This window comes from Artemia franciscana, chromosome 6 (genome assembly GCF_032884065.1).
Source record: "Artemia franciscana chromosome 6, ASM3288406v1, whole genome shotgun sequence".
Taxonomy (NCBI): Eukaryota; Metazoa; Arthropoda; class Branchiopoda; order Anostraca; family Artemiidae; genus Artemia; species Artemia franciscana.
In genome coordinates this window covers 2659218-2682996 of record NC_088868.1, presented here as the reverse complement: position 1 = coordinate 2682996, position 23779 = coordinate 2659218, and the positions used below count along the sequence as shown (strand labels likewise).

Below are 23779 nucleotides of genomic sequence, written 5' to 3'. Positions count from 1 at the left end.
ACGATCTGTATGATGTACAGTGTATTTAACTTTTTTTCTTTACACGATGCCTTGCCGTCCATAAAAAGTGTTTTAGCCATGTGCCTCCATACTTAAACATAGGTCATTTGAAGAAAGCAAAATGATGTTCCTGGTAATAATGCTTAAATCAGGATGATTTTGCTTAAATGCTTTTCAAGATACTTGATCCACATTATTGCCATTGTAACACCTTTGCTTCCTTTCCTGCCGAAAAATGACCCTTTCTTTACAGCTATTATTATTTAGTAATGTAATGAAAAAAATATTCCAATTTAAACATTTAAAACGTGCTTTTCAAAGACGAGAGTGGCCTTGCTCAAATCAAGCTAAGACTGTATACATATATATGTATGGGAAAATGTTTGATTATATCCTTCTTTAAGGCATAGTAACAAAAATATATGGTAAATGTTTTTGTTTTAATGATTACTGAGATAGCTTAGAAAACTTTTAACGTATTTTTTTTTTTTGGTTTGGCTAGGCTACCTGAATTCACAGCTTGGAGCAAACTAAGGATTTCATTCACTGTTATGCTCTGTGATTACGTTATCAGTAAAGATTTTCTGGTAAATATGCAGTTTACAACACAATTTAGCCAAGCTAGAATGAAAGTGAATAGGCTATATTGCTTGATGCCTTTTTTTATGTTCTTTCAGAATCCAGTAGCCTAGGCCTAATCGCTTCAAGATTAAGGTGCATTGTGAATCCTTATAGGGCTCAAAGCAGCCCATAGTAACCACAATTTTTAAAATTTGTTTCTAAAATAACTGTCTGGTGAGAAGAAATTGCCATTTGTAGTTAATTCAGGAATTGTAAGTATTATTCTCCTTGGGCTAGTCTCAATAGTAAAATAAGAGGTAAAATTCTATTTAATTAACTTCTTGCTATCTTGGAAAGGGTTTAGGTTAGGAAAATGAAACTTTCAGGGATAGGTCTACAGGCTAAAGTATGTCCTGGGAAGGTATTTTAAAGTACCCACCTCCACTCCTTCTTCCTCTAGGGGCCCCTGAAATTTGCCTACATGACAGGTCAAGCTAACCTATTGAAATTTTGACAAAACAACATTTTACCTTAATTTTCAGTTCCTAATTGCCTTTTCTCTGCCTTTAGTCCTGAAAATACAATTCCTGTTATTTGAGTAGAATTTTGAGCCATATCAATGTTTTTTTCAAAATTTAGGAAATGTATTTGCATATCTTTAAAACTTCATAAAATGGAATTGAGCAAAGTTATGAAGCTGAAAACAATTTTGTTATACTTCAATTAAGCAGAAGATCTATTTTGCAAGGTTTCACTTTTATAACATACATATTTTTAAAGGTCATCAAAGGTCAGGGCCCTCTAGAGAGAGAAGGAGTAGAGGTAGTTACTTCAGAATACCTTCCCAGGACATACTTTAGTCTGTAGATTCATCCCTGAAAGTTTCATTTTCCTAACCTAAACCCTTTCCAAGATAGCAAGAAGTCAATGGACTAGAATTTTACCAAATAATATTTAAAAACCAAATTTACAAAATTAAAAATATCATGCATGTCACCTATTCAACCCTTCCTATGTTAACTAAGCTGCAGATCCTACAATGGAATTGCGTCTCTTTAAATTCAAATAAACTTGCTGATCTTATCCAATGTGCAAATGATAAGAGAATTGGAATTATTTGTCTACAAGAGACTAATCTTCATCAGTACAAGAAAATCAAAATGCCTGGGTACAAGTGCTACAGGAAGGATAGATCAACTAACAGAAAGGGAGGGGGTGTGGCAATTTTTGTTCATGATTCAATCCAACACTCCCCTCAACCCTTAACTATCTACAGGGATGAAATAGATGTTGTAGGCATGTTAATTACCTTAGCTAATGGTAACCATCTTGCCATAAAATCCTTTTATAATCCATGTGGGAGTAAGGACATCCAAAGTATCTTGGAAACAGAATTATCAGGTAATAATACCTTTATTTTTGGTGATTTTAATGCCCACAGTCCTCTCTGGGAACAATCAGCAGGTAGCAACAAAGCAGGAAGAGGAATAGAGTACATATTGTCCAATTTTCCTGACACCTTGATTTTCACTCCATTTGACTTTCAGACCAGGTATAATATTTCTTCTAACTCTTTCTCAACTATAGATTTGCTTCTAGGTCCTTCTTCATATTATGATTTAGTTCAGATGGTAAAGGTGTTGTCTCTCCAATCTGATCATTGTGCAATTCTTACATCATTTCAAGATTTATGCTACACTCCCAAACCCTATGTCCCTACATTTATCAACTCCAAAGGTAATTGGTCCCTTTTTCGTGAGATATTAAATGAAGTAGATTTTTCCTTTGTTTCTCCTAATTATGATATTAATGCCATTGAGTCTAATTTGAGATCAATCCTGCTGGAGTCAGCTAAATCGGCAATTCCAATGACTAGGGTACGTTTTTACAATGGCTCCAAAAGACCCAAGAATTGGTGGAATGATGAGTGTAGGGTTGCAGTTCTGGCAAAAAGAAAGGCTCGTAAAATGTTTCAAAAGCACCCATCTCAGTCAACAGCAATCTTTTATAAGCAGTCATGTGCTAAGGTGAAACTAATTTGTAGGAGAGCTAAACAGAGTACATGGCTGAATTTCAGCTCAAGTATCAGTTTTAGAACCCCAATTTCAAAGGTCCATAATTTCATTAGCCAACTAAATAGTGGAAAGCAGCCTAATGATGACTGTAGATATGATATCATTCAGGATGGATATCCAATTGTATCAGATAAAAAGAAGGCAGATCTGTTTACCAATGTTTTTAAAAAGGATTGCTCAGATTTTCATCCCAGCCGACCTCCTTTTTGTAATCTCCCTCTTACCTGTTCTTATAAGGGTACTCTGATGAAACCTTTTTCCCAAGATGAATTTTGTGTAGCACTTAATTCTCTTAACATCAAGTCTTCCCCAGGTTATGATGGTATTTATATGAAATGGATTCTTGAGTCCCCAAAGGTGTTTCATACAGCCCTCTTAAGTCTTTATAATCTTATTTGGTCAAGTCAAAAGTTCCCAGATGCCTGGAAGATTGCTCAGGTATTCCCAGCTTTAAAACCTTCTTATTCATCTAATGATCTCAAGTCTTACCGTTCTATATCAGTATTACCTTCCTTTAGTAAAGTTCTGGAAAGGCTTGTCTTATCAAGAATTGAGTGGTTTTCTGAAGTCAACAATCTCTTTCCTAGTGAACAAACAGGTTTCAGAAAAGGACATAGCTCTTTAGATAACATTACCCGGCTAGAAATTGATGTTTGTAACTCCCTCAAAAAAAGACATGTCACAATGGCTGTTCTGTTTGACTGGTCGAATGCCTATGGAAATGTAGTCCACAATAAATTATTGGAAATCCTGATAAATCTTGACTTCCCATATCCTTTTATAAGTTTTATAAAGTCTTTTCTAACTGATAGATATTTTTACGTTCAAGTAAATCAGTCTAGAAGTGAGCAATGCCCCATTACGAGAGGACTTCCTCAAGGTGCAATATTGAGTCCTCTTCTATTCAACTTGTATGTTTCTGAATTTCAAGTATCTCATGCATCATTTGGCCTTTATGCAGATGATTTGATCATTTGGAAGTCAGGAAGGGATATTAGCCCTCTTCAAAGCCTTATTCAACAGGATATAAGTCTAGTCCAGAGATTCTCTTTAGCATTTGGCTTCCCAATATCAATCAGTAAAACTAAAGCCATTATATTTACTAATGGTACTCTAGATCCTCCTAATCCACTGACAATTTTCTCAAGGGAGATCCCATATTGCAATTCAGTTAAGTTACTTGGTTTATTAATGGATTCTAAAATGCAGTGGCATGAACATATTAATTCTTTGAAATCTCTGATTATTCAGAGACTTTGTATTCTAAAAAGACTTGCTGGAAGTAAGTGGGGATGTCACCCAAAGATTATTTTGGATTTTTACAAATTATATATTTGTTCAAATATAGAATATGGGATTCAAATATTTTCAGCTCGTCCCCCATCCTCATTCAAAATCCTTGAATCTTTACAAAATTCTGCTATTCAAATAGCTTTGGGTGTGCATAAGCATACTCCTCTGTCAAAGTTAAGAACACTGTCGGGATTGGTGTCCCTAAGTGAAAGAGCATCTAATCTAAGGATAAAGTATTTCTCGCAAATCCAGGCTCATGGAGCCAAGCATGCTGTATATGCACATACCTTTGCTAAGAAGTCAGCCCGTTCCAATGCCCATTCATCATGGAATCAGTTTCAACTGGAGGTCCCAAACTGGAATCAACATTCGCTTCATGCATATCCCTTTACTGAGTCCCCCCCATGGGAAATGAGTCTTCCAAGCTGTCAAGTAGAACTTATCTCTATTAGTAAAGATTTGATTCCTAATTATGAGATCCAGACTATTTTGGCTGAACACATCTCAAAGGCTTACCCCAACTATAGAAAAATATATACTGATGGATCCGTCCAGAGGGAAAGAGCTGGAGCATGTATCCCATCCCTGAATTTGAATCTTTATTCTCCTCTCCCATTGGGATCTTCTATCCTGTCTGCTGAATTATGTGCCATCCGCCTGGCCTTGGATGCTCTTATAAATTATAACATTGAATCTGAAAATATACTCTGTCTCTCCAACTCTAAATCAGCATTACTACTGATCCAAAATATTAATAGAATTGCTAATGACAAAGATTTATATAATATTAGAAGACAGCTTCTTAATCTTAAGATCAAGGAAAATGAAGTTTATTTTCAACATGTTCCTAGTCATAAAGGTATAAAATATAATGATATGGCTGATTCTCTAGCAGCAAAGGCTTCCATGTTATCTCCTAGTCCTTCCTCTGACCTCAATTCACGAGATATTATCAGGCAAAGATCCAAAGTTAATCACAGTACATTAATGTTATCTCCATTTCATACAAGATTAAATACAGTGCTATATTACCGACTGAAATCAGGTGCCCTACTTCTAAATAGCTTGTTATTTAATTGGAAGCTACATCATTCCCCTTTATGCCGAATCTGCTTTTCAACAGAGGAAACAATCCAGCATATTTTATTTGATTGCCAGGCTCAGAGTGAGGAGACTGTTGCTCTTAAGCGTTTCTGCTCCTTCGCTAAGATTCCAAATACTTATACAGCTATCCTGGATTCTAACCTGCCATGGGAAATTGATCGTAAGATATTTAAGGCAGCAATTGATACCTTAAAGAAGAGAAATATTGTTTAATAAGGATTAAAGCTTGAAGAAGTCAATTTTTAATGGGACGCGATTTATCCATAGTTTTTGATTGTGCAGAAGAGAGCGGGAATGAGTAGGAAGAGCCGTATTGGTACCGGCCGGCCTAGTGCCTTAAACTGCTGGGGACAGGTAGCTCAGGTACTCGCACTTCCCACAATCAATAACAGTGTATTATTGTTCATAATCGTATATATCCATTGTTTGCAGACTGGAGGAGAATAGCGCTTCCAGTAGCTAGTTTTTCTGAAGAAGAAGTCAAAGAGGTGAAAGGACTTGTTGTTAGTCCATATACCTCCCTACAATTTTTGGAACTGGAACTGGAAAAAAAATTTAAAACCTAGGCTATTAAAAATGATGTCAGTCTTAATGTGACATTGTTTTCAATGAGTTTAAGGTTCTGTTTAAGAATTCCAATAAACTTGTTTTCAAAATAGTATTTTACTATTAAGACTAAGGAAATAATAATTTTTTTTACAATATCAGCTATTAATGTTAAATTTCTGACTAGAATTTTTTTTTTACCTCAAATTACTTTAAATTACAGCTTGGAGCAATATATTTTTAAACTTTTGGGTACCATAGACTGTTCTACATTTTGGGGGACCATTATAGTTTCAAGATACAATTTCCTCCAAAAACAATTCTCTACCTCAGAAAAAGCATAAGAAAAGGCATAAATTGATGTACTGTATTCACTTTACCCTAGATGGATTATGTTAAAAATTGTAGATTTACTGATTTTCATGTCTGGCTGCTTATTACTTTGTGATTGAGGATTCTGCTGCTGCTAAACTTGAAGTTTTCAGTCTAGTTTAGCTAGGATTAAAATAAACATGTCAGTTAATGTCTCATTACATGCTTTTCATAATTCAATAGTTGCTTCTGGGAGAAATTACATTTTGAGCTCTTAAAGGGCTCAAAACAACTTATAGTAACAAAAAACTTACAAACTGTTTAAAAAAACTCTCTAGTTAGGAAAAATTATCATTTGTAGTTGGTTATGAGTGAATATTTGGTGTATAATTTATATAGATGTTGAAGAGACTTGGTCCAAGAAGAGCAACCTAAGTGACACCACTCAAAGTGGTTGTAGAGGAGGAAAAATAAGGAACACCACCAGAACTAAAGTTCTGACAACTTGGGTTCTATCTTAAAGAAAGTCCTGCATCAATAGTATAACAGAGAGGCATATAACTACAGCTTTCAACTCCCAAGGAACCCATGGATAGCTTTATCAAAACTTTTGCTAGGTTTAAGAGAATCATGTCAGCTAGATATGTTTTGGTGCAGTCTGGTATTTTGCAATCAAAAGACAGTTGTTGATATTTGAGAGACAGCTGAAAGAGGTTGCATAGGAAAGAGCTGAGGATGTTTTGGCAGTCTTTGAGATGCCTTGGATGTATCTCATATTGTCCTTTAAACCTATTGACATCAAGTTTATCAAACAGCTATTTGTTTGTTGATTGACAGTAATGACATGGGACTAGTTATAGTATATGGTGCTACTGCAGGGGCATATCTTTAAGATAGCTTAATGCAAGATAAAGCAAACTGAAAATTCAATGAAGAAGGTTTTTTTGTTGGTTATAAATGGGATACACTATTATATACGAGGCTATGACTGGTTTGATAAAACTCCTTGCAGAATATGTTTCTAAAAAGATTCTGGATTTTCCATAATATCAGAGGCAGGCCTCAGTTTGTTTTTGACATACGAAACAAGATTTTGAGCTTTCATGTATTTTATCCAGTTGTCTTTGGTCAATGCTTGATGTATCTATATAAGACTTTTAAATCAGTCTTTGAGCCCCCCTATGAGAAACAGAAGTGTTCTGGGCTGCATTTGAAAGGTAATACAGGTAATACAAGTTGAAAGGTAAGGAATTTGTAATATGCTCTGGCCAATAAATTGATGCAAGTTCCTGTTCTATGGCTTAAAAGTGCAGAGAAGAGATTGAGAACAAATATTCAAAGACAATATTGACAGGAAAACCAAATGGTTGCTTTTGCCAGTAGAAGTGAATAACTTGTTTTCAAACAGTTTGTGATAATGAACTGTAGTAAGGAGTGACCTGGCTCAATAGTACCTGAAACTAAAAAAAAATGGAATTTTCATACCAAGAGTTACATCAAAAGAATTGCATTTTGATGCTGATTTTAAATATAAGTTTCATCAAGATTAGTCCTACCCATCAAAAGTTACAAGGCTGAGAAAATTTGTCTCATTTTAGAAAATAGGTGGAAATACCCCATAAAAGTCATAGAATCTTAATAAAAATCACACCATCAGATTCAGCCTATCAGAGAACCTTATTTTAAGAGAACCTTATTAGAAGTTTCAAGCCCCTATCTACAAAAATGTGGAATTTCGCATTTTTTGCCAGAAGAAAGATCACAGATGCATGTTTATTTGTTTTTTTTTTCCCAGGGGTGATCATATCAACTGAATGGTCCTAGAATGTTGTGAGAGGGCTCATTCTAACAGCAATTCAAAGTTCTAGTGCCCAAAAAATGCACCTAGGGCACCTAGGCCCCCTCCCATGCTCATTTTTTCCCAAAAGTCACCAGATCAAAATTCTGAGATAGCCATTTTATTCACCAATGCTGTAAAACCTAATAACTATGTCTTTTGGGATGACTTACTCCCCTGCAGTCCTCATGGGAGGGGCTGCAAGTTACAAACTTTGACCTGTGTTTACATATAGTAAGGGTTACTGGGAAGTGTACAGATGTTTTCAGGGGGATATTTTTGGTTTAGGGGGGAGACTTGAGGGGGGATTACGTGAGAGGATATTTCCATGGACGAACTTCTCATGGGGGGAGCCAATTTCAATGAAGGGGGCACACGATTTTCTAGCATAATTTAAAAAAAAATAATAAATATGAAAATTTTTTTTCTACTGAAAGTAAGGAGAAGCATTAAAACTTAAAACAAACAAAAATTATTATGCATATGAGGGGTTTACATCTTTGTAATACCTCACTCTTTATGCTAAAGTATTTTTTAATTATGTCAACTATTTATTCTGCCTTTGTCATTCAGAGGTCATTCTTAAGGAATTGGGACAAAATTTAAGCTTTAGTGTAAAGAGCAAGGTATTGACAAGGGGTGAACCCCCTCATATATGCAATAAAAACATACAAATGTAGAAGTTTGTTATGTAAGTTAATTTGTAAGTTGTGTATATTTTTTACCATTTATAACATTTGTAAGAAATTAAAAGTTCTAGTTGCCTTTTGAAGTAATAAAAAAATTGGAGGACAGCTAGGCCTCCTCCCTCGCTCTTTTTTCTCAAAACTTCCGATTAATTGCAGTTAATTAATATGCAAATTTTGGTTTAATTTTTCATGGGCAGAGAGCCAAGCTTAAAACATGCTTAAATTAAAAAATATCCAGAAATTAAATAAAAAAAAACAAGTTTGTTTTAAATGAAAGCAAGGAGCAACATTAAAACTTAAAACGAACAGAAATGACTCCATATATGAAAGGGGCTTTTCCTCCTTGACAGCCCCCTCTTTACACTAAAGTTTCCCACTGTTTTAAAAAGTAGAGTTAAAAGAAAGAGTCAAACTTTAGTGTAAAGAGCGAGTTGTTGAGGAAGAAAAGCCCCTTTCATATATGGAGTAATTCCTATTTGTTTTAAGTTTTAATGTTGTTCCTTACTTTCATTTAAAAAAACTTGTTTTTTTTTTATTTAATTTAATAAGGGGCTTAGGATGACTTCAAATTACAAGGTCCAACAAGATGGATCCTGGTCACTTCTATATCTTGTTGGCTTAAAAACAATTTGGTGAAGAAGATTATTGAATAAACAGGACACAAAAGAGGAATATGTAGTGCTAGTTGCAAAATGAACAAGGCCATTGATTCATTGTATTGTGGGGAGCTTGAAGTCACCAAAGACTATTGTATCATTATCTTTTGACATTGAGGAGACCATTTTATCAAGAATGTTTATGAGAGCCAATTCACATTATTCATGGTAAGGTGCATTAGGATTTTCATAAACAGAATGTGTTAATTATAGGGGGATATCTCTCATAGGCATTCATTCCAGTCAAATTATTTGCCACCATTCTACTATGTAGATTCCTAACAGCTGGAGATAAGCAAACTAGGGGAAACCAGTCCAGGTTTTGATCCCAATGCAGAAATTTTTGTCTGGCAATACAGTATCAAGCCATTCAGATTTAATCTTAGGTACATTAAAAAAAGGGGACAGATGGTATTGACCAGGATATATTTTGCAACAAAGACTCCAACTCCTCTTTTGCAGTATATCTGTTCCAGGTTAGTAAAAAGTTGAAATCCAGAAATCTTAAAATTGTCTTTGGCATTATAGAATGTGGTATTTTTTGGCATGATTTTAACTAATCTATCTATTTCTATTAATATTTTTTTTTGAAAAGAACTTGGGATTCAAGAAGTTTATTAGAGAAAGACTTGACATTGGTGGAAATGGTACACAGAGCATTTTTTTCCTGGAATGAGTATTTTATACCATCTAGCAGTTGATGAAAAATTGGATAAGGAAATATAGGAAGCATGGAGGCAGGTCCATAGACTACTGTTAAAACTAGAATTATTTCATAATCAGAAAAGTTCATTAGCTAACACATGTTAAATATGATTTGGTATGGTAGTATGATCTTACAGTAAGTTCTGACTTACTTATTAAGGGACATAGTTGCATGCCTATACATCTATTGGGTTACTATATTGAGAGTTAATTGGTTCACAAAAATTTATTGATGAATCACAACCACTTAAAATATTTAAATGGGTAAAATCTAGCACTGTTATTAAAATGAAATTGAAACAAATCCAGAGAATGATTCACCATCCATGTTTTTTGGACAATGGCACCTTTACAAATCACTAAACCTAGTTCTTCATTCCCTTGTTGTTATTTTAACTATACTTTGCGAACCTAAGAACTTATTAAAGGGAAGTTTCAGCATCAGTATATCATAAAAACAACAACAAAACTAAAAATCTGATATATTATGCCAAAACACTAAAAAAAAAAAAAAAAAAAAAACAATGAAAAATCATTTGTTAGTCAATAATCAAGATTGTGAAATGTCAGTTAAAAAGGTAAGAATTGGCCAAACCACACAGAAACCAAACTTAATACACATTAACATATTTTTAAGGGGATATTAGAAAGAGGGGGGGGGGGGGTAAGACAAATATAAAACCTGGGCAGAACCAGTAGGCTATTCAATAATAAGAGAGAAAGTAGCAGGATATTTTGTTTATTTTTTCTCTAATGAAGTGGATATAGGTTTTTCATATCTAGAGATGAAGCAGCAAATAGGGGACAAAATAGGAAAGAGTTCAGAAACAGCTTGAGTCAGGCAAAATCTGCATAGGGAGTGGTGTTTGGGGAAAATGATTTTCTCAAGGAAAATGCCAACAAGGTTGTGTATAAGGCAGGGATCTGGATGGCTTCAGCTTAATAGAAGACAAAATAAGACATATTCTCACTCCACCTCATACTGGTGAGGATTATTGATGATTATTTGTGTTTCTATTGTTTATTTGTCACAAATGTCAAATGAGAAAAATATGACTGATTAAAACTATTACATGTAGTAGATACATTTTTTAAATTCAATTACTCCTTATAATTCTAAATGACAGTCTGCAAAGTATTTATGCTGCTTAAGACTTTCTCTTTCTGACTAAGGATTCTGGTAGATATAGTAAGGAACAAACCAACAAACATGCCCCTTCATCCCATAAAATACTCCTTGGTACCCCTCCCCCAAGAATTGGAAATGAGGGCATTCAATTTTAGATAGCCTATCTTTAATAATAGTTTACCATTGATGGAACATTTCAATCTGATTTGGATTACAGATACATCCCTCCTCCCTAAAAGAAAATAACTAGCTGGTTTCACTCCATTATGTATGGTTGCTATTATAAATTTTCTGTCATTTTCTAGATTTGTCTTTATATTTTGTGAAATTATACTGCACCTCTTCTATCCATGTTTAAGTACATCTAATTAAAATGAATTGTTAATTATTTAATTCGTTTTTATATCAAAAATATTATTTTTATAACACATTTGACTAGAATTCTCACCAATTTGACCATGGAGTGGGAGTGGCCATACTAAAAAAGAAATTGTTAAACAGTTTGACCTTTTGTCCAAAAAAAAGTTCAAATCTTTCTATTGAGATCACATCCGACCAATAGTTCTTTTCTTGCATCATGGATCCACCATTGGTCCAAAATTAAAGTAAGACTGTTCAGTAATATCCACTCCTACTGGCATAGAGAAAAAGTAAATATCTCTTTTACCTAACCCTTTGTTCTATATTATCCAATTATAAATATATATATATACATATATATATATATATATATATATATATATATATATATATATATATATATATATATATATATATATATATATATATATATTATATATATATATATATATATATATATATATATATATATATATATATATATATATATATATATATATATATATATATATATATATATATATATATATATATATATATTATAATATCCAATAAAAATCATAATATCCAATTTTAATAATTGCATATTGAAAATACCCAGTTATAAAAAGAAATGTAATATTTATTTTAATAATATCTACTCTTACAGGCATGGAGAAAGTGGAAATATTTCTTTTACCTTCAAGTCAGCACTCTGTCGAAACTTTGGAAGTATTTACAAGCAATATACTGAAAGATGCAGACAAAGTTCCAGGGTTTGATGATTCACCAAATGGACCGTACAAAACATGTAAAATCAAGATTTGGTATATTGACCTTGAAAGTGGAGTTGCTGAAACTTTCAACACTGATGTATCATTCACAAATGTGCTGAAAAGTTTGAGAAAAGGGAAAGTAAACCCCATTTTCTCCCCAATATCATGTGCTTTTAAGAAAATTTTGACTACCTTAAATCACCCTGGAAAAACAGTTGTGAATATACATGTTTGGAAGTGGCAAAACGAAAGGTATGCTCTTTAATTTGTACCTCACTTTATTTGTTGCTTATTTTTACTTTATTTTATCAATCATTTACTTTGTTTGTAAGCTTTAAGTTTAACCATGAACTAATTGAAACTAGAAATGGTTGCTTTTATTACTTTTTTATGTATATTACTGTTTATTATATATGTATATATATTATATATATATATACATACATATATATATATATATATATATATATATATTATTATATTTTATTATATACTTTTTATTATATTTATTATATATATTACTTTTTATTTACTTTTGTATGCTTTTATTTGTACTTTATTTTATTTTTTCAATCATTTACTTTATTTCTAAGCGTTAAGTTTAACCATGAACTAATGGAAACTGGAAATGGTTGCTTTTTTTGCTCCAATTAAGCAAAAGAAAGAACGCTTTTGCTCATGGAAGTAAAGAGCAAAGCTGAAGTAAAAGTTATTACTTTGCATATCTTGCAATATATATACAAAACTAGTTCAAAGAAACTGACTTTTAGTATTTTCAAATGTCTGTAAAATTCTAAAAGCTCTAACACTTCTTTGAAAACAAAACTATATATGGAAAGAAAGGAATTAAAAGTCACTTTTGAAAAATAAAACTTTTTGGAGCAGAAGATTGAAAAAGTAGCCATCAGAAATTAAAGCCAAATTTATAAGGCTCTCAATAGTGTTTTACTAGCAATGATATTAATGGTTTTTAGTATCCAGTTATAATTCTCTAAAAAACAGAAGAGAGCTCAGTTTTTGGTAAAATGCCAGTATTAAAAGTTTTACAAATCTTTATAATTTTATTAATCAGTTTATTTGAGCTAAATTTGTAAATATATCTTGCCTAACCTGGGGAGTACTAATTTTGTTCATTTACTGTTTTGGTGTTTTTGAAAGCAAAAACATTGCTTTCTTAAAATTTGTTCTTTACTTTTTCTAATATGTACATCTAACCTTAAAGAAGATCTTTATGTAACACAGGCAATGGAACTAAAGAAGTCAGTACAGCTTTTTTCTGCACAAGATATGTACAACTTTGTTACATAAATAAGAATTCTGAGAATTGTTGTCATCATTGTAAATAGGCACATAAAAATGCAATTTTTTATGATATTGAAAAAAAAGAAGTGATATTTATATATTTGGAACTTCTATTTATTTCTATTTGGAAGTGCTTAATTTTTCATGATCAGTTCTCGAGCATCTCATGGCTGGTAAAAGACTAATGAGAGCTAAACAAATTATTCCTTTGTTTTCTGCAGCCTACTTAAAGGTTTTCCTGTTTTGTGTTTTCACTACAGTGCTAGTTTTCAGAATTTTTCAAATTTAGGGAAATATCACAAGTCATTTTGTTTGTTGCAGTTAAGGCAAATGTATTGCCTAAACCGCAAAGCATCAGAAAAACTTAGTTGTTTCAAGCAGATTCGATGCCATTTAGAATTAGCCTATCCCATCTATGATAAGCTGCTTTGGTTTGTGTGACCAAACTGTTTTGATTTAATTGGGTGGTCTTGCCATAGCTGGTATTGCCTTAACTTGGTCTGATAATTATGGTCTTGCCATAACTTGGTCTGATAACTATGGTCTTGCCATGACTTGTATTGCCATAACTTGCCATAACTATGGTCTTACCCTAACTTGTACAATAAGTGATCAAAATAAATGGTAGACAGCTAAAAATTATATCATTTGAAAGTGTAAATTTCGTTTTTTTGATAAAACAGAGCAAAATTTCCTTTTGAAAACTCAGAAAAGGGTTGTCCCTAAAAATGTTCTTGCATGCCTTCTGGGAAAATGCCTAAAATCACTTCAAAAGAAATGTCATTTGATTAATTTGACAGCTCTTCAAATTTTCTGTGGTGCAACCCAATTTGATTGAAAACTTTGCCTTCAGAAATCTATTGTCTTTAAGTCAAAGCTCATAATCGAATGATACATTCTCAATAGATTTTCATGATGAGTAGTCCCCCCGGAGAATTCGCTAACGCACCCTTTGCCGTTGACCCAGTCAGCCGACATTGAGGGTCACAAAAAATGTTTAAAGTATAAGATCCTTTCAAATAATTGGTTAAAGACTCATTGTTAAGATTTTGCTTAAATTCTAACTCCAAAGTAAATGACAGGAATGCCATTTAATTTGAAGACCATTTTATTGGAAGAAAAGAAGTGGTGAATTAGAAAGAAAGAAAACAAATAATTTGGCTTGTTTGGCTTGTTACATTTTTTTTTTCCAATTGCATAATCTATATTTAACATATCAATGATACAACAAACCCGAAGAACTACACCAGTGAACCAAAAGTAATCTATTTACAAAGAATCATACAGGCCAATGTTGTTAATACAAGAAGAACTATCTATCTTTATTAACTACTAATTAGCTACAGCAGCTACTCAATAACAGCATTAATTTGGATATTATCTTGATAAATTGTTGCATATTGGTTATTGACTTTTTCTTGGTTTTGAAGCTCATTTTTAATTATATTTCCCATACAAGGTATCAGGGATCTGATTTCGAATAAAAGTGAATTATCAACTATTAATATTTTTGAAAGGAAAAGGCTGGTCTCAGATGCATATTAATCCTGCCCCAGATTTAATTTAGAAGTTTAGGATTGACACCCATTCTAGCGGGCTGCCAGCAGCTTACTCGTTAAGAGGTAGTTTGATGGTGATATTCTGGAAAGTTTTTGTTGGAAATTTTTCCCAAACAAACAGAAATGTATTTTTAGAAAAAAAAATATTTCAGAAAAAAAGACACAAAACTGTATTAACTTTAGCTCAGAATTTTAATCATTATTCAAGTAAACCTAAAACTGGATGGTAATTATAGTCTTGTTTTCCTTGCTTTTTTTAAGTGTTCTCTAAGTGAAAAGAATCTGAAGAAGAGCTCTGCAGAGACTGCAGTGGTATCAATTCACGAAACTTAAGGATCCCTTCCTAAGATTTAGTAAATTACTCCGTCTTAGATTTGGGAAATTACTTTTAATTTTCATAACTTTAATAAAACAAGTATTTAGCGGCAATTTTCTATTTGCGGTGAAAAAGTGGAAGAAAAAACAAAGAAACTTTAGTGTAAGGTACTGGCTGTAGTGTCACCGCTCAAAGTGTTGGGTTAATGGAAATAGATTTTTACACCTATAAGAGTTTTTTGTCAACAAGTGTAAATATAAATGACCCACGTGAAGAATCTTTTGCGTTGAAAATGTGGAAAAGTGGAAATATAAATGACCCAGTTCAAGAATATTTTGTGGTGAAAATGCAGAAGAAAAACAAAGAAACTTTAGTGCAAGGAACTGGCCATAGTGTCAGCGCTCAAAGTGTTGGGTTAATAGAAACAGACTTCCGCACCTATAACAGTGTTTCTGGATCAAGCGGAAATATAAATCATCCAGTTCGAAATTTTTTTGCCTATTTGAATGTTATATACTGACGTCTGTACACTATACCCTGCAATGTAAAATGTTAGAATGGTTCAACCACCACAAAATTTCACTATCAGCCAAGAGTCTCGCTGACCATACCTGCACACAGAGCACAGAACTCAATATATATTCTCTCATAATTCAACTCCTAGTATCAGAAGATTTACTGCAAGAACTCTGAGCAGATTCAAGATAAATAAGGACAAACCAACTCATTAGCTCTGCCCATCTCACATAGTGAGTCAAAAGGAACATTAACAATCATTTTCTGTTATCTCTTGGACACAATAGTGTCAGCTAACAGAAAGTATTAGGTAACAATTCTGAAAAGATTGTTCGTCAGACTGGAAATGCAAAAAAAAAACAAGATCAGAAAAAAATATTGAGTCAAACTGTGGCCAAACTAGGCTACCTGCACCTGAAAATATTTATTTGAAACCAAAAAAGAATCGGTAACACCTCGGAAATATTTGCTTTTTTTGATTTTCTGTTAATTGATTATTATATAAACAAGTCATTCTACTTAGGTGTATTATCAGTATGGAATATTACACTTCAAATTCTTCCATTCTTTCCTACAACAATTTGATTTGTTTGACAGAAAGAAGTAAAAAAAGGAAAAAAAGGTTTTAACTTTTTAAATTATTGAAACTTGACCTAAAACTTTTGCACATTTGGAAATAAATTTGAGTCCAAGCCTTTGTAACAACCCCCATATTTATGGCACTTGGTATCTACCAAGTGACATATAGCCATTGCAAATTCTGTCTGTCGGTATGTCTGTTGGTCTGTCTGTCGGTCCCAGTTTTGCTACTTTAGGCACTTCCAGGTAAGCTAGGACGATGAAATTTGGCAGGCGTATCAGGAACCAGACCAGGTTAAGTTAGAAATCGTCTTTTCCACGATTCGACCATCTGGAGAGGGAGTGGGGGAACAGCTAAATCGGAAAAATTAGAAAAAAGGAGGTATTTTTAACTTACGAATGGGTGATCAGATCTTAATAAAATTTGATATTTGGAAGTATATCATGTCTCAAAGCTCTTATTTCAAATCCCGACCAGATCCGGTGACATTGGGGGGGGGGGACCTAAAATCGTGGAAAACGCTTAGAGTGGAGGGATCGGGATGAAACTTGTTTGGAAAAATAAGCACAAGTCCTTGATAGGTGATTGACATAACCAAAACAGATCCGCTCTCATTGGAGGAGATGCAGGGGGGTTAATTCTGAAAAATTAGAAAAAATGAGGTATTTTTAATTTACGAAGGAGTGATCGGATCTTAATGAAATTTCATATTTAGAAGGACCTCGTAACTCCGACTAAAAAAAAATAAAAAAATCTCGACTAGATCCAGTGTCAATGGGTTGGGGGGAACCGGAAGTCTTGGAAAACGCTTGAAGCGGAGAGATCAGGATGAAACTTGGTGGGAAGAATGAGCCCAAGTCCAAGATACGTGACTGACATAACCCGACCGGATCCGCTCTCTTTGATGGAGTTGGAGGGGGGGGGGGAGTAATTCGGAAAAAAATGAGATGTTTTAACTTACAAACGGGTGATAAGATCTTAAGGAAATTTGATATTTAGAAGGATCTTGTGCTTTAAAGCGTTTATTTTAAATCCCCATCAGATCCGGTGACATTGGAGGAAGGGGTGGAGGGGGAAACCGGAAATCTTTGAAAACGTGAAAATTGAGGTATCTTTATCTTACGAATGGGTGATCGGATCTTAATGAAACTTGATATATAGAAAGATTTTATGTCTCAGATGCTCCATTTTCAATTTGAATCGGATCTGTGGACATTGGGGGTTGGAGGGGGGGGGACAGAAATCTTGGAAACCGGAAATCTTGGAAAACGCTTATAGTGGAGAGATCGGGATGAAACTTGGTGGGAAGAATAAGCGCAGGTCCTAAATACATGATCGACATAAACGGGCTGAATCTGCTCTCTTCGGGGGAGCTGGGGTTTTGTTAATTTGGAAAAATTAGAAAAATTGGAGTATTTTTAACTTAAGAATGGGTGACCGGATCTTAATGAAATTTGATATTTAAAAGGTACTCATGTCTCAGAGCTCTTATTTCAAATGCCGACCAGATCTGTTGACATTTGGGGGAGTTGGAGGGGGAAACCGGAAATCTTGGAAAACGCTTATAGTGGAGAGATTGAGATGAAACTTGGTGGGTAGAATTCGCAAATGTCGTAGATACGTGATTGACGTAACCGGGCTGGATCTGCTCTCTTTGAAGGAGTTAGGGAATGGGGTTCAGTGCTTTGACGGGTTTGATGCTTCTGGACGTGCTAGGACGATGAAAATTGGTAGGCGTGTCAGGTAGCTGCACAAATTGACTTGATAAAATTGTTTTCCCCGAGTCTACCATCTGGGGGGATGAAGGGAGAGGAAAAATTTGAAAAATTGAAGTATTTTTAACTTACGAGTGGGTGATCAGATCTAAATTAGTTTTGATATGTAGAAGGACCTCGTGATTTTGCTTCAAGATAACCGACAGTGTTATCTTGCAATAATTGTAACAATGCACTCTCGTTATCTTCATTAATGATTAACAAATTGCGTGTAAAAACAATCAATCAACCTTTATTTTAAGTAGTACCCCCCCCCCCTCCACACCCAAATATATCGACAAGGACCACATTGTCTTGGCACCACAGTCCTGGATAATCTTTGTTGAAGTAATAACTCTGGAACTGTGTTAATTTTTTTTTGTAGTGGTAATTTTTTTATTGTAATTCTTATTTATTTTCATATGTTACGGTGAGGACAGCCCTTGGATATACGGTTGAAATATTTATGTGAGGTTTGAGTAAGCTTCAATGGCTAAAGAAAAATCCCTTTTGTCTTTCCTTTTTTTGCCCTCTTATCTTCATTGATTATTAAAAAAAGGATTCAAAACGAACAGCCTGTTTTTGAAATAGTACCTCCTACAGTCACACATGCATGAACAAAAGTTGGAGAGATGACTAGATAGAAATTTGGCCAGAAACTGAACTAAAAAAAAAAGAAAAAAAAAAAAAAAAACTGCCCAAGTTCAGTCATATAATTGGATATTCCTAGTTTTATATTGAGCTTTGGTAAAAAACTTGGATATCACTATTTGTCAAGAACGTTAGGCTTGTTATTATTTTGAATGTCGGATTTAATAAAAAACTTTTTTTTCTGTTCGCCCGAGAAAACAAAAATGTTCCTTAAGAATTCTCAGAATACTACTAATTGGGTGGAAAACATAAAAACCCAAAACCTCTCAAAACTTTTTCTACGATTTTCCAGGAGCCAGCTAGCTCTAGGAAAAAAGGGATATATTAGTCCTATCCCTGCCAAAATAAGGATATCTTAGTTTTCTTGATGGGGATAAACCATTAGTAAATAGAATTACAACGATTGTAATTTTGAATATACATTTTTTTATCTTGATTTTGTCTTATATTTGCTCTTTTTCCAATTCTTAAAATTTGTTTCCATGATTCAAATATGCTACTCGGTTGAATGAAAATAATATGTACTATTTGTGCTTTAGCTTCAGTTGAGATTCGTTTCCACTAGGCACTTTCTCTTAAAACCCGTTTTAAAAATTTCGGTTGGCTTAGGCCATGGTTTGCCCTCTTTTTGGTTGCTGCTTCGGCTGCAACCATGAGCCAAGATACTCTGATTAAGCATTTTTAATAACGATAATCTCCATGATATAATTTTATGTCTACTAACGTTCTCTGCTCTAGAAATGGCAACGAAAAAACCAGTTTTTTTGCCACTTTGGACGTTTTTGCTATTAGAAAATAATTTGCCATCAGAAAATAATAAAGACTACTGCATTGGACTTTACAGTCACTACTGGCGGTGCTGATGTCCGTCTATGGCGACCATCTCTGGCGTTATCGCGATGAATTTATTAAAAGCACACAAATTTGACAATATGCTTTCAAAAGAGCCATCAGGCATCTTTGCAATCTTTAGTGACTTGGGAGCGCTTGCGAAGGAAAAGTAAAACAGGGACATAAAAAAAATTACCCTTGGCAGGGACTTTAAAAAAGAGGGACTGTATAAGATGGACCATAAGAAAATAATAAAAACTATAGTATTATACTTTGCAGTCACTACTGGTGGTACTGATTTCCGTTTTATAGCCCTTCAGCAGGGAAGTGCAATGTGGTGTTGGGGGCCAGCCATCCTGTGCTTTCGAATACCCGAATATTTTTCTAGGTATCCATTTTCCTGTGCTTTCGAATACCCGAATATTTTTCTAGGTATCCATTTAGAGCTTCGTTGACACTAACTGGGGTTACAGAGTGACAACACTGAAACCAGAACTCGAATCTCTGCCCTCAAGGACAGAGGATTTTAAGTTTAGTGTGCAATCTACAAAGGACCTCGGCCACTACCATGAAAAAAATAACACAAATTTTTTTTTGAGTGCATCAATAATATGTTTTATTTCTGAATATATATATATATACACACACACACACACACACACACACATGTATATATATATATATATATATATATATATATATATATATATATATATATATATGTATATATATATATATATATATATATATATATATATATATATATATATATATATATATATATATATATATATATATATATATATATATATATATCATAATATTATTCAAATTTTCAGTTATTGTGGGTTTTGATTCTTGCTTCGTGTTTGACCGTGTGTGACCTTCGACTGTGATTCTATGGGCTGTGATTCTTACTTCTCTGTAGCTACTGTGACAGCCATGATGAAAACTTAATAAGATTTTATAGAAGTCATTCTTTTTCAGGGATAATCGAGGATTGACTGACAGCCTCTCATCTTTGATTCAAATATACTGTGCTAAAATAACTTTTTACTCAGAAGATTTTCAAGTATACCTCATTCCTCCCGAAGTACCTGCTTCCGTTGTTATTCTCCCGGTCGATATTTATGAAGGACAAAGCCCTGCTTGGAGAGGTCAAGTAGCAATTTTTGCTCAAAACACTCAAAATTACGAATTTGTGAAGTATTTAGAGATGTTTCCCTGGCCTGATGACACTGGATTGTGTTCTGGAATGATTAAAAAAGAAGAGGTTATTATAATAATTTTACTTACGAAAATTAGTAAAAACGATTGTTTTAGCTGATGAACAGACTGGTTTATTGTTTTAGTATTTTTCTTTCTCATGTTTTCTCGAAAATCTCTGCTTCTTTCTTACTTCATATTTTTCTTTGATTTTCGTTTACTTAAATTGTCTATCTTCTTTTTTTCTAACTTAAGTTAGTTTACCCACTATGGATTTTTGTTGTGGATTTTTCTATTATTTTCCTTTTCTTTTTTGGTTTGAATTCTTCTGTCAAGTTAACTTCTTTTTTATTTTATTGTGTCAAAAGATTATTAACAAGGAAAATGTTATTTTTGATCCTCTATAGTTCTTCATTTTCTGATTTGTTCTTCTTTTCCAATCTCTTTGTTGCTCTTTTAATTTTTGGAATTAAAGTTAATATACCCTGTTTTGTCTCATACTTATTTTCCTCTTTTTTTTTGGTTTTGAAGTGTTGAAACAACATTGAATTATAGGATGCAGCTGTGAAGCAACACATTTAACTATATCTAACCAGGTTTGCCACCATAGTCAGTTCCTAAAGGGCTACAACTGCCCTAATTCGCCTGCTACACTGCGATTTTCGGTGCTGCAGTCAAAATTTTTTTTCACGTTTCGCGGCTTGCGCCGTAACATTCGCATACTCCTTTTATGTGTGCTTATATTAGTTTTTAGGCAATTTTTTTTAATCTTGTCTACATTTTTTTAAACTAAAGGAATAAAATGTGTCCTGAGCTAATAAGGGCACTGAATGGGAAAATTTACGCGTACATGCAAATCCCGTATTTAAAGGTATTTAGATTATTCACATATAAATAATGTTTTGACGTATATTTTGACGTGAGACACATCATATAATTGCATTTTACATGTCTCTATTTTCAATTATGTCATGTAAGAGAAAAATTTCTCCTTCAATATAGCACTTTTGAGTTTGCATTTGAGTTTTGAGCTTTAGTTTGCATGAAGCTTCGAGTTTGCATGTCTTAACACTTCAGAAATATTGACTGCTGATAAATACGACGTTAAGGGAAAAGACCTCCATAGCAGTAATTTAGTTTTTGTGAGTTGCGGTTGAATTTTAGATGCTAGAAAAATTCGGAATTCGGACAAATTAGAAACAATAAGGTATTTTTAACTTACGAACGAGTGATCGGATCTTACTGAAATTTGATATTTAGAAAGACCTCGTAACTCACATCTCTTATTTTAAATCCCGACCGGATCCAGTGTCATTGGATGGAGTTGGGGTGGGGACCGGAAATCTTGGAAAACACTTTTGAGTGGAGAGATCGGGATGAAACTTGGTGGACAAGCACAAGTCCTAGATACGTGACTGATATAACCAGACCAGACCAGTTTGCACAAAGTTTTGAGTTTGTATGTCTTAACACTTCGGTAATAATGACTGGTGATAATGGTAAATAGGAACTACGGAAAATTGACTTTTTAAGGGGAAAGACCTCCATAGGAGTAATTTGGTTTTTGTTAATAGTGGGTGAACTTTAGATGATAGAAAACAGGATTAGTAACCGGTTGTCCAGCTTCCTATATATTAGTTCATATATTCCTGGGATTATGGTGCATTGCATTTAACTGCTGATTAACTGTAAATGTAGGTCTTTGTTTATTTGTAGTCGTGTTCTGTTTAGTTTAGTTATTGCATCCAAAAGGCAGTAATACCAAAAAAAGTTAACCCACAACTTTAGAAAAAAGATATTAAAAAACCCACTCATGCAGAAATGCAGACTAATAAAATAGAAAAAAAAATTGCACCAAAGAAAAACGAAATATATAATATTGATAAGATTAGTTGAATATAAATCGAACAGAAGTAGCAAGACAAGCGGTTAGTCCACGGTTTAAGAATAAAAGAAATGACCATAATGAATGATAAAAACGGAAGGATTGAACAGGTACAAGATAAAAAAAATATCCTGAATGCTAAATGAGGATAAAATCAAAAAAGATATAATCATGAGAGGCAAAACAGTGATTTTTTTTTAAATGTCAGTTTATATATTGTTGATTTATTAAAGTCTCTTAATTTTTTTTAAATTTGTCAAAAACTAATGTTTAAGAACTAGGCTTAAAACTTCTTTTTTATAATCTAGTCTTACAAACTAATTTTTTCCTTTTTTCTATTTTTGAACTGTTTCTCACTTTTCAGGCATCATTTTACTACGGAGACAAATTGGAACTGATCAACCAATGTGATTTTCGTTCTATACCGGCAAATATGTTTTCTGGCAAAGTTTATTCGCTCTCTTCAAGTTGTGATGTACGGGGAAGACACGCTGAAGATGCAAGGGATTTCTTCAGCCTTGCAAACGCTGAATCAAATGTAGGCTTTGTTTCATTTAGATAGAGAGGGAAGAGGAGGGATTGTGTTTTTCATTTTTAGATATCATGTGTTTCATTCCGTCGGAAATATCTATTGTTTGTTTTTTTTTTTTTTTCTTTTTTTTTTTAATCAGCAATTTTGGTATTTAAAGCTACCAACTACTAATAATTTACTGCAGCACTAAGTCGCTCGAGGCCAACACAGCTTCAAAGCCTCTCTTTCTCCATCCTCCCAAGGAGTTCCAATCTCCCTTAAATTTTTCCTTGCTACATCCTCCCCCATTAAAGTATGACCTGTTTTTGTTGGACTCTAGGTGGTTAAACTGACAAGAACGTTTTTGGCAAACTGTCATCCTTCTACCACAGAATGTGTCCTAACCAACTAAGAATTTTCTTATTGTAGCCCTAGAAAGTGGGATCGAACTGCATTTTTCTTATAGTTTACTGTTTGAAATACGGTCAGTCAGACGGGAAGCCAAAACAATCTGTTGATAATTTCTCTGGACATCTATCCCATCCTCCTCCACTTTTTGGAGTGCCCACGCTTCAGAACCATACTTGGCCACTATTTACCTTCCAGTATTCTAATCATGGTCCGTATACTTATGTTCCTATTCTTC

At 33.6% G+C, this 23779-nt stretch overlaps 1 protein-coding gene across 1 annotated transcript; it reads left to right on the top strand.

Annotated features, from left to right (window-relative positions):
• Positions 1–307: 307 nt before the first annotated feature.
• LOC136027832 (uncharacterized) lies at positions 308–23199 on the top strand. Its single transcript, XM_065705253.1, has 4 exons — positions 308–369; positions 11917–12274; positions 20519–20804; positions 22987–23199. Exons 2-4 carry the CDS (start codon positions 11919–11921, stop codon positions 23182–23184), a joined length of 840 nt encoding a protein of 279 aa, XP_065561325.1. The 5' UTR covers positions 308–369; positions 11917–11918; the 3' UTR covers positions 23185–23199.
• The last annotated feature ends 580 nt before the right edge of the window (positions 23200–23779 follow it).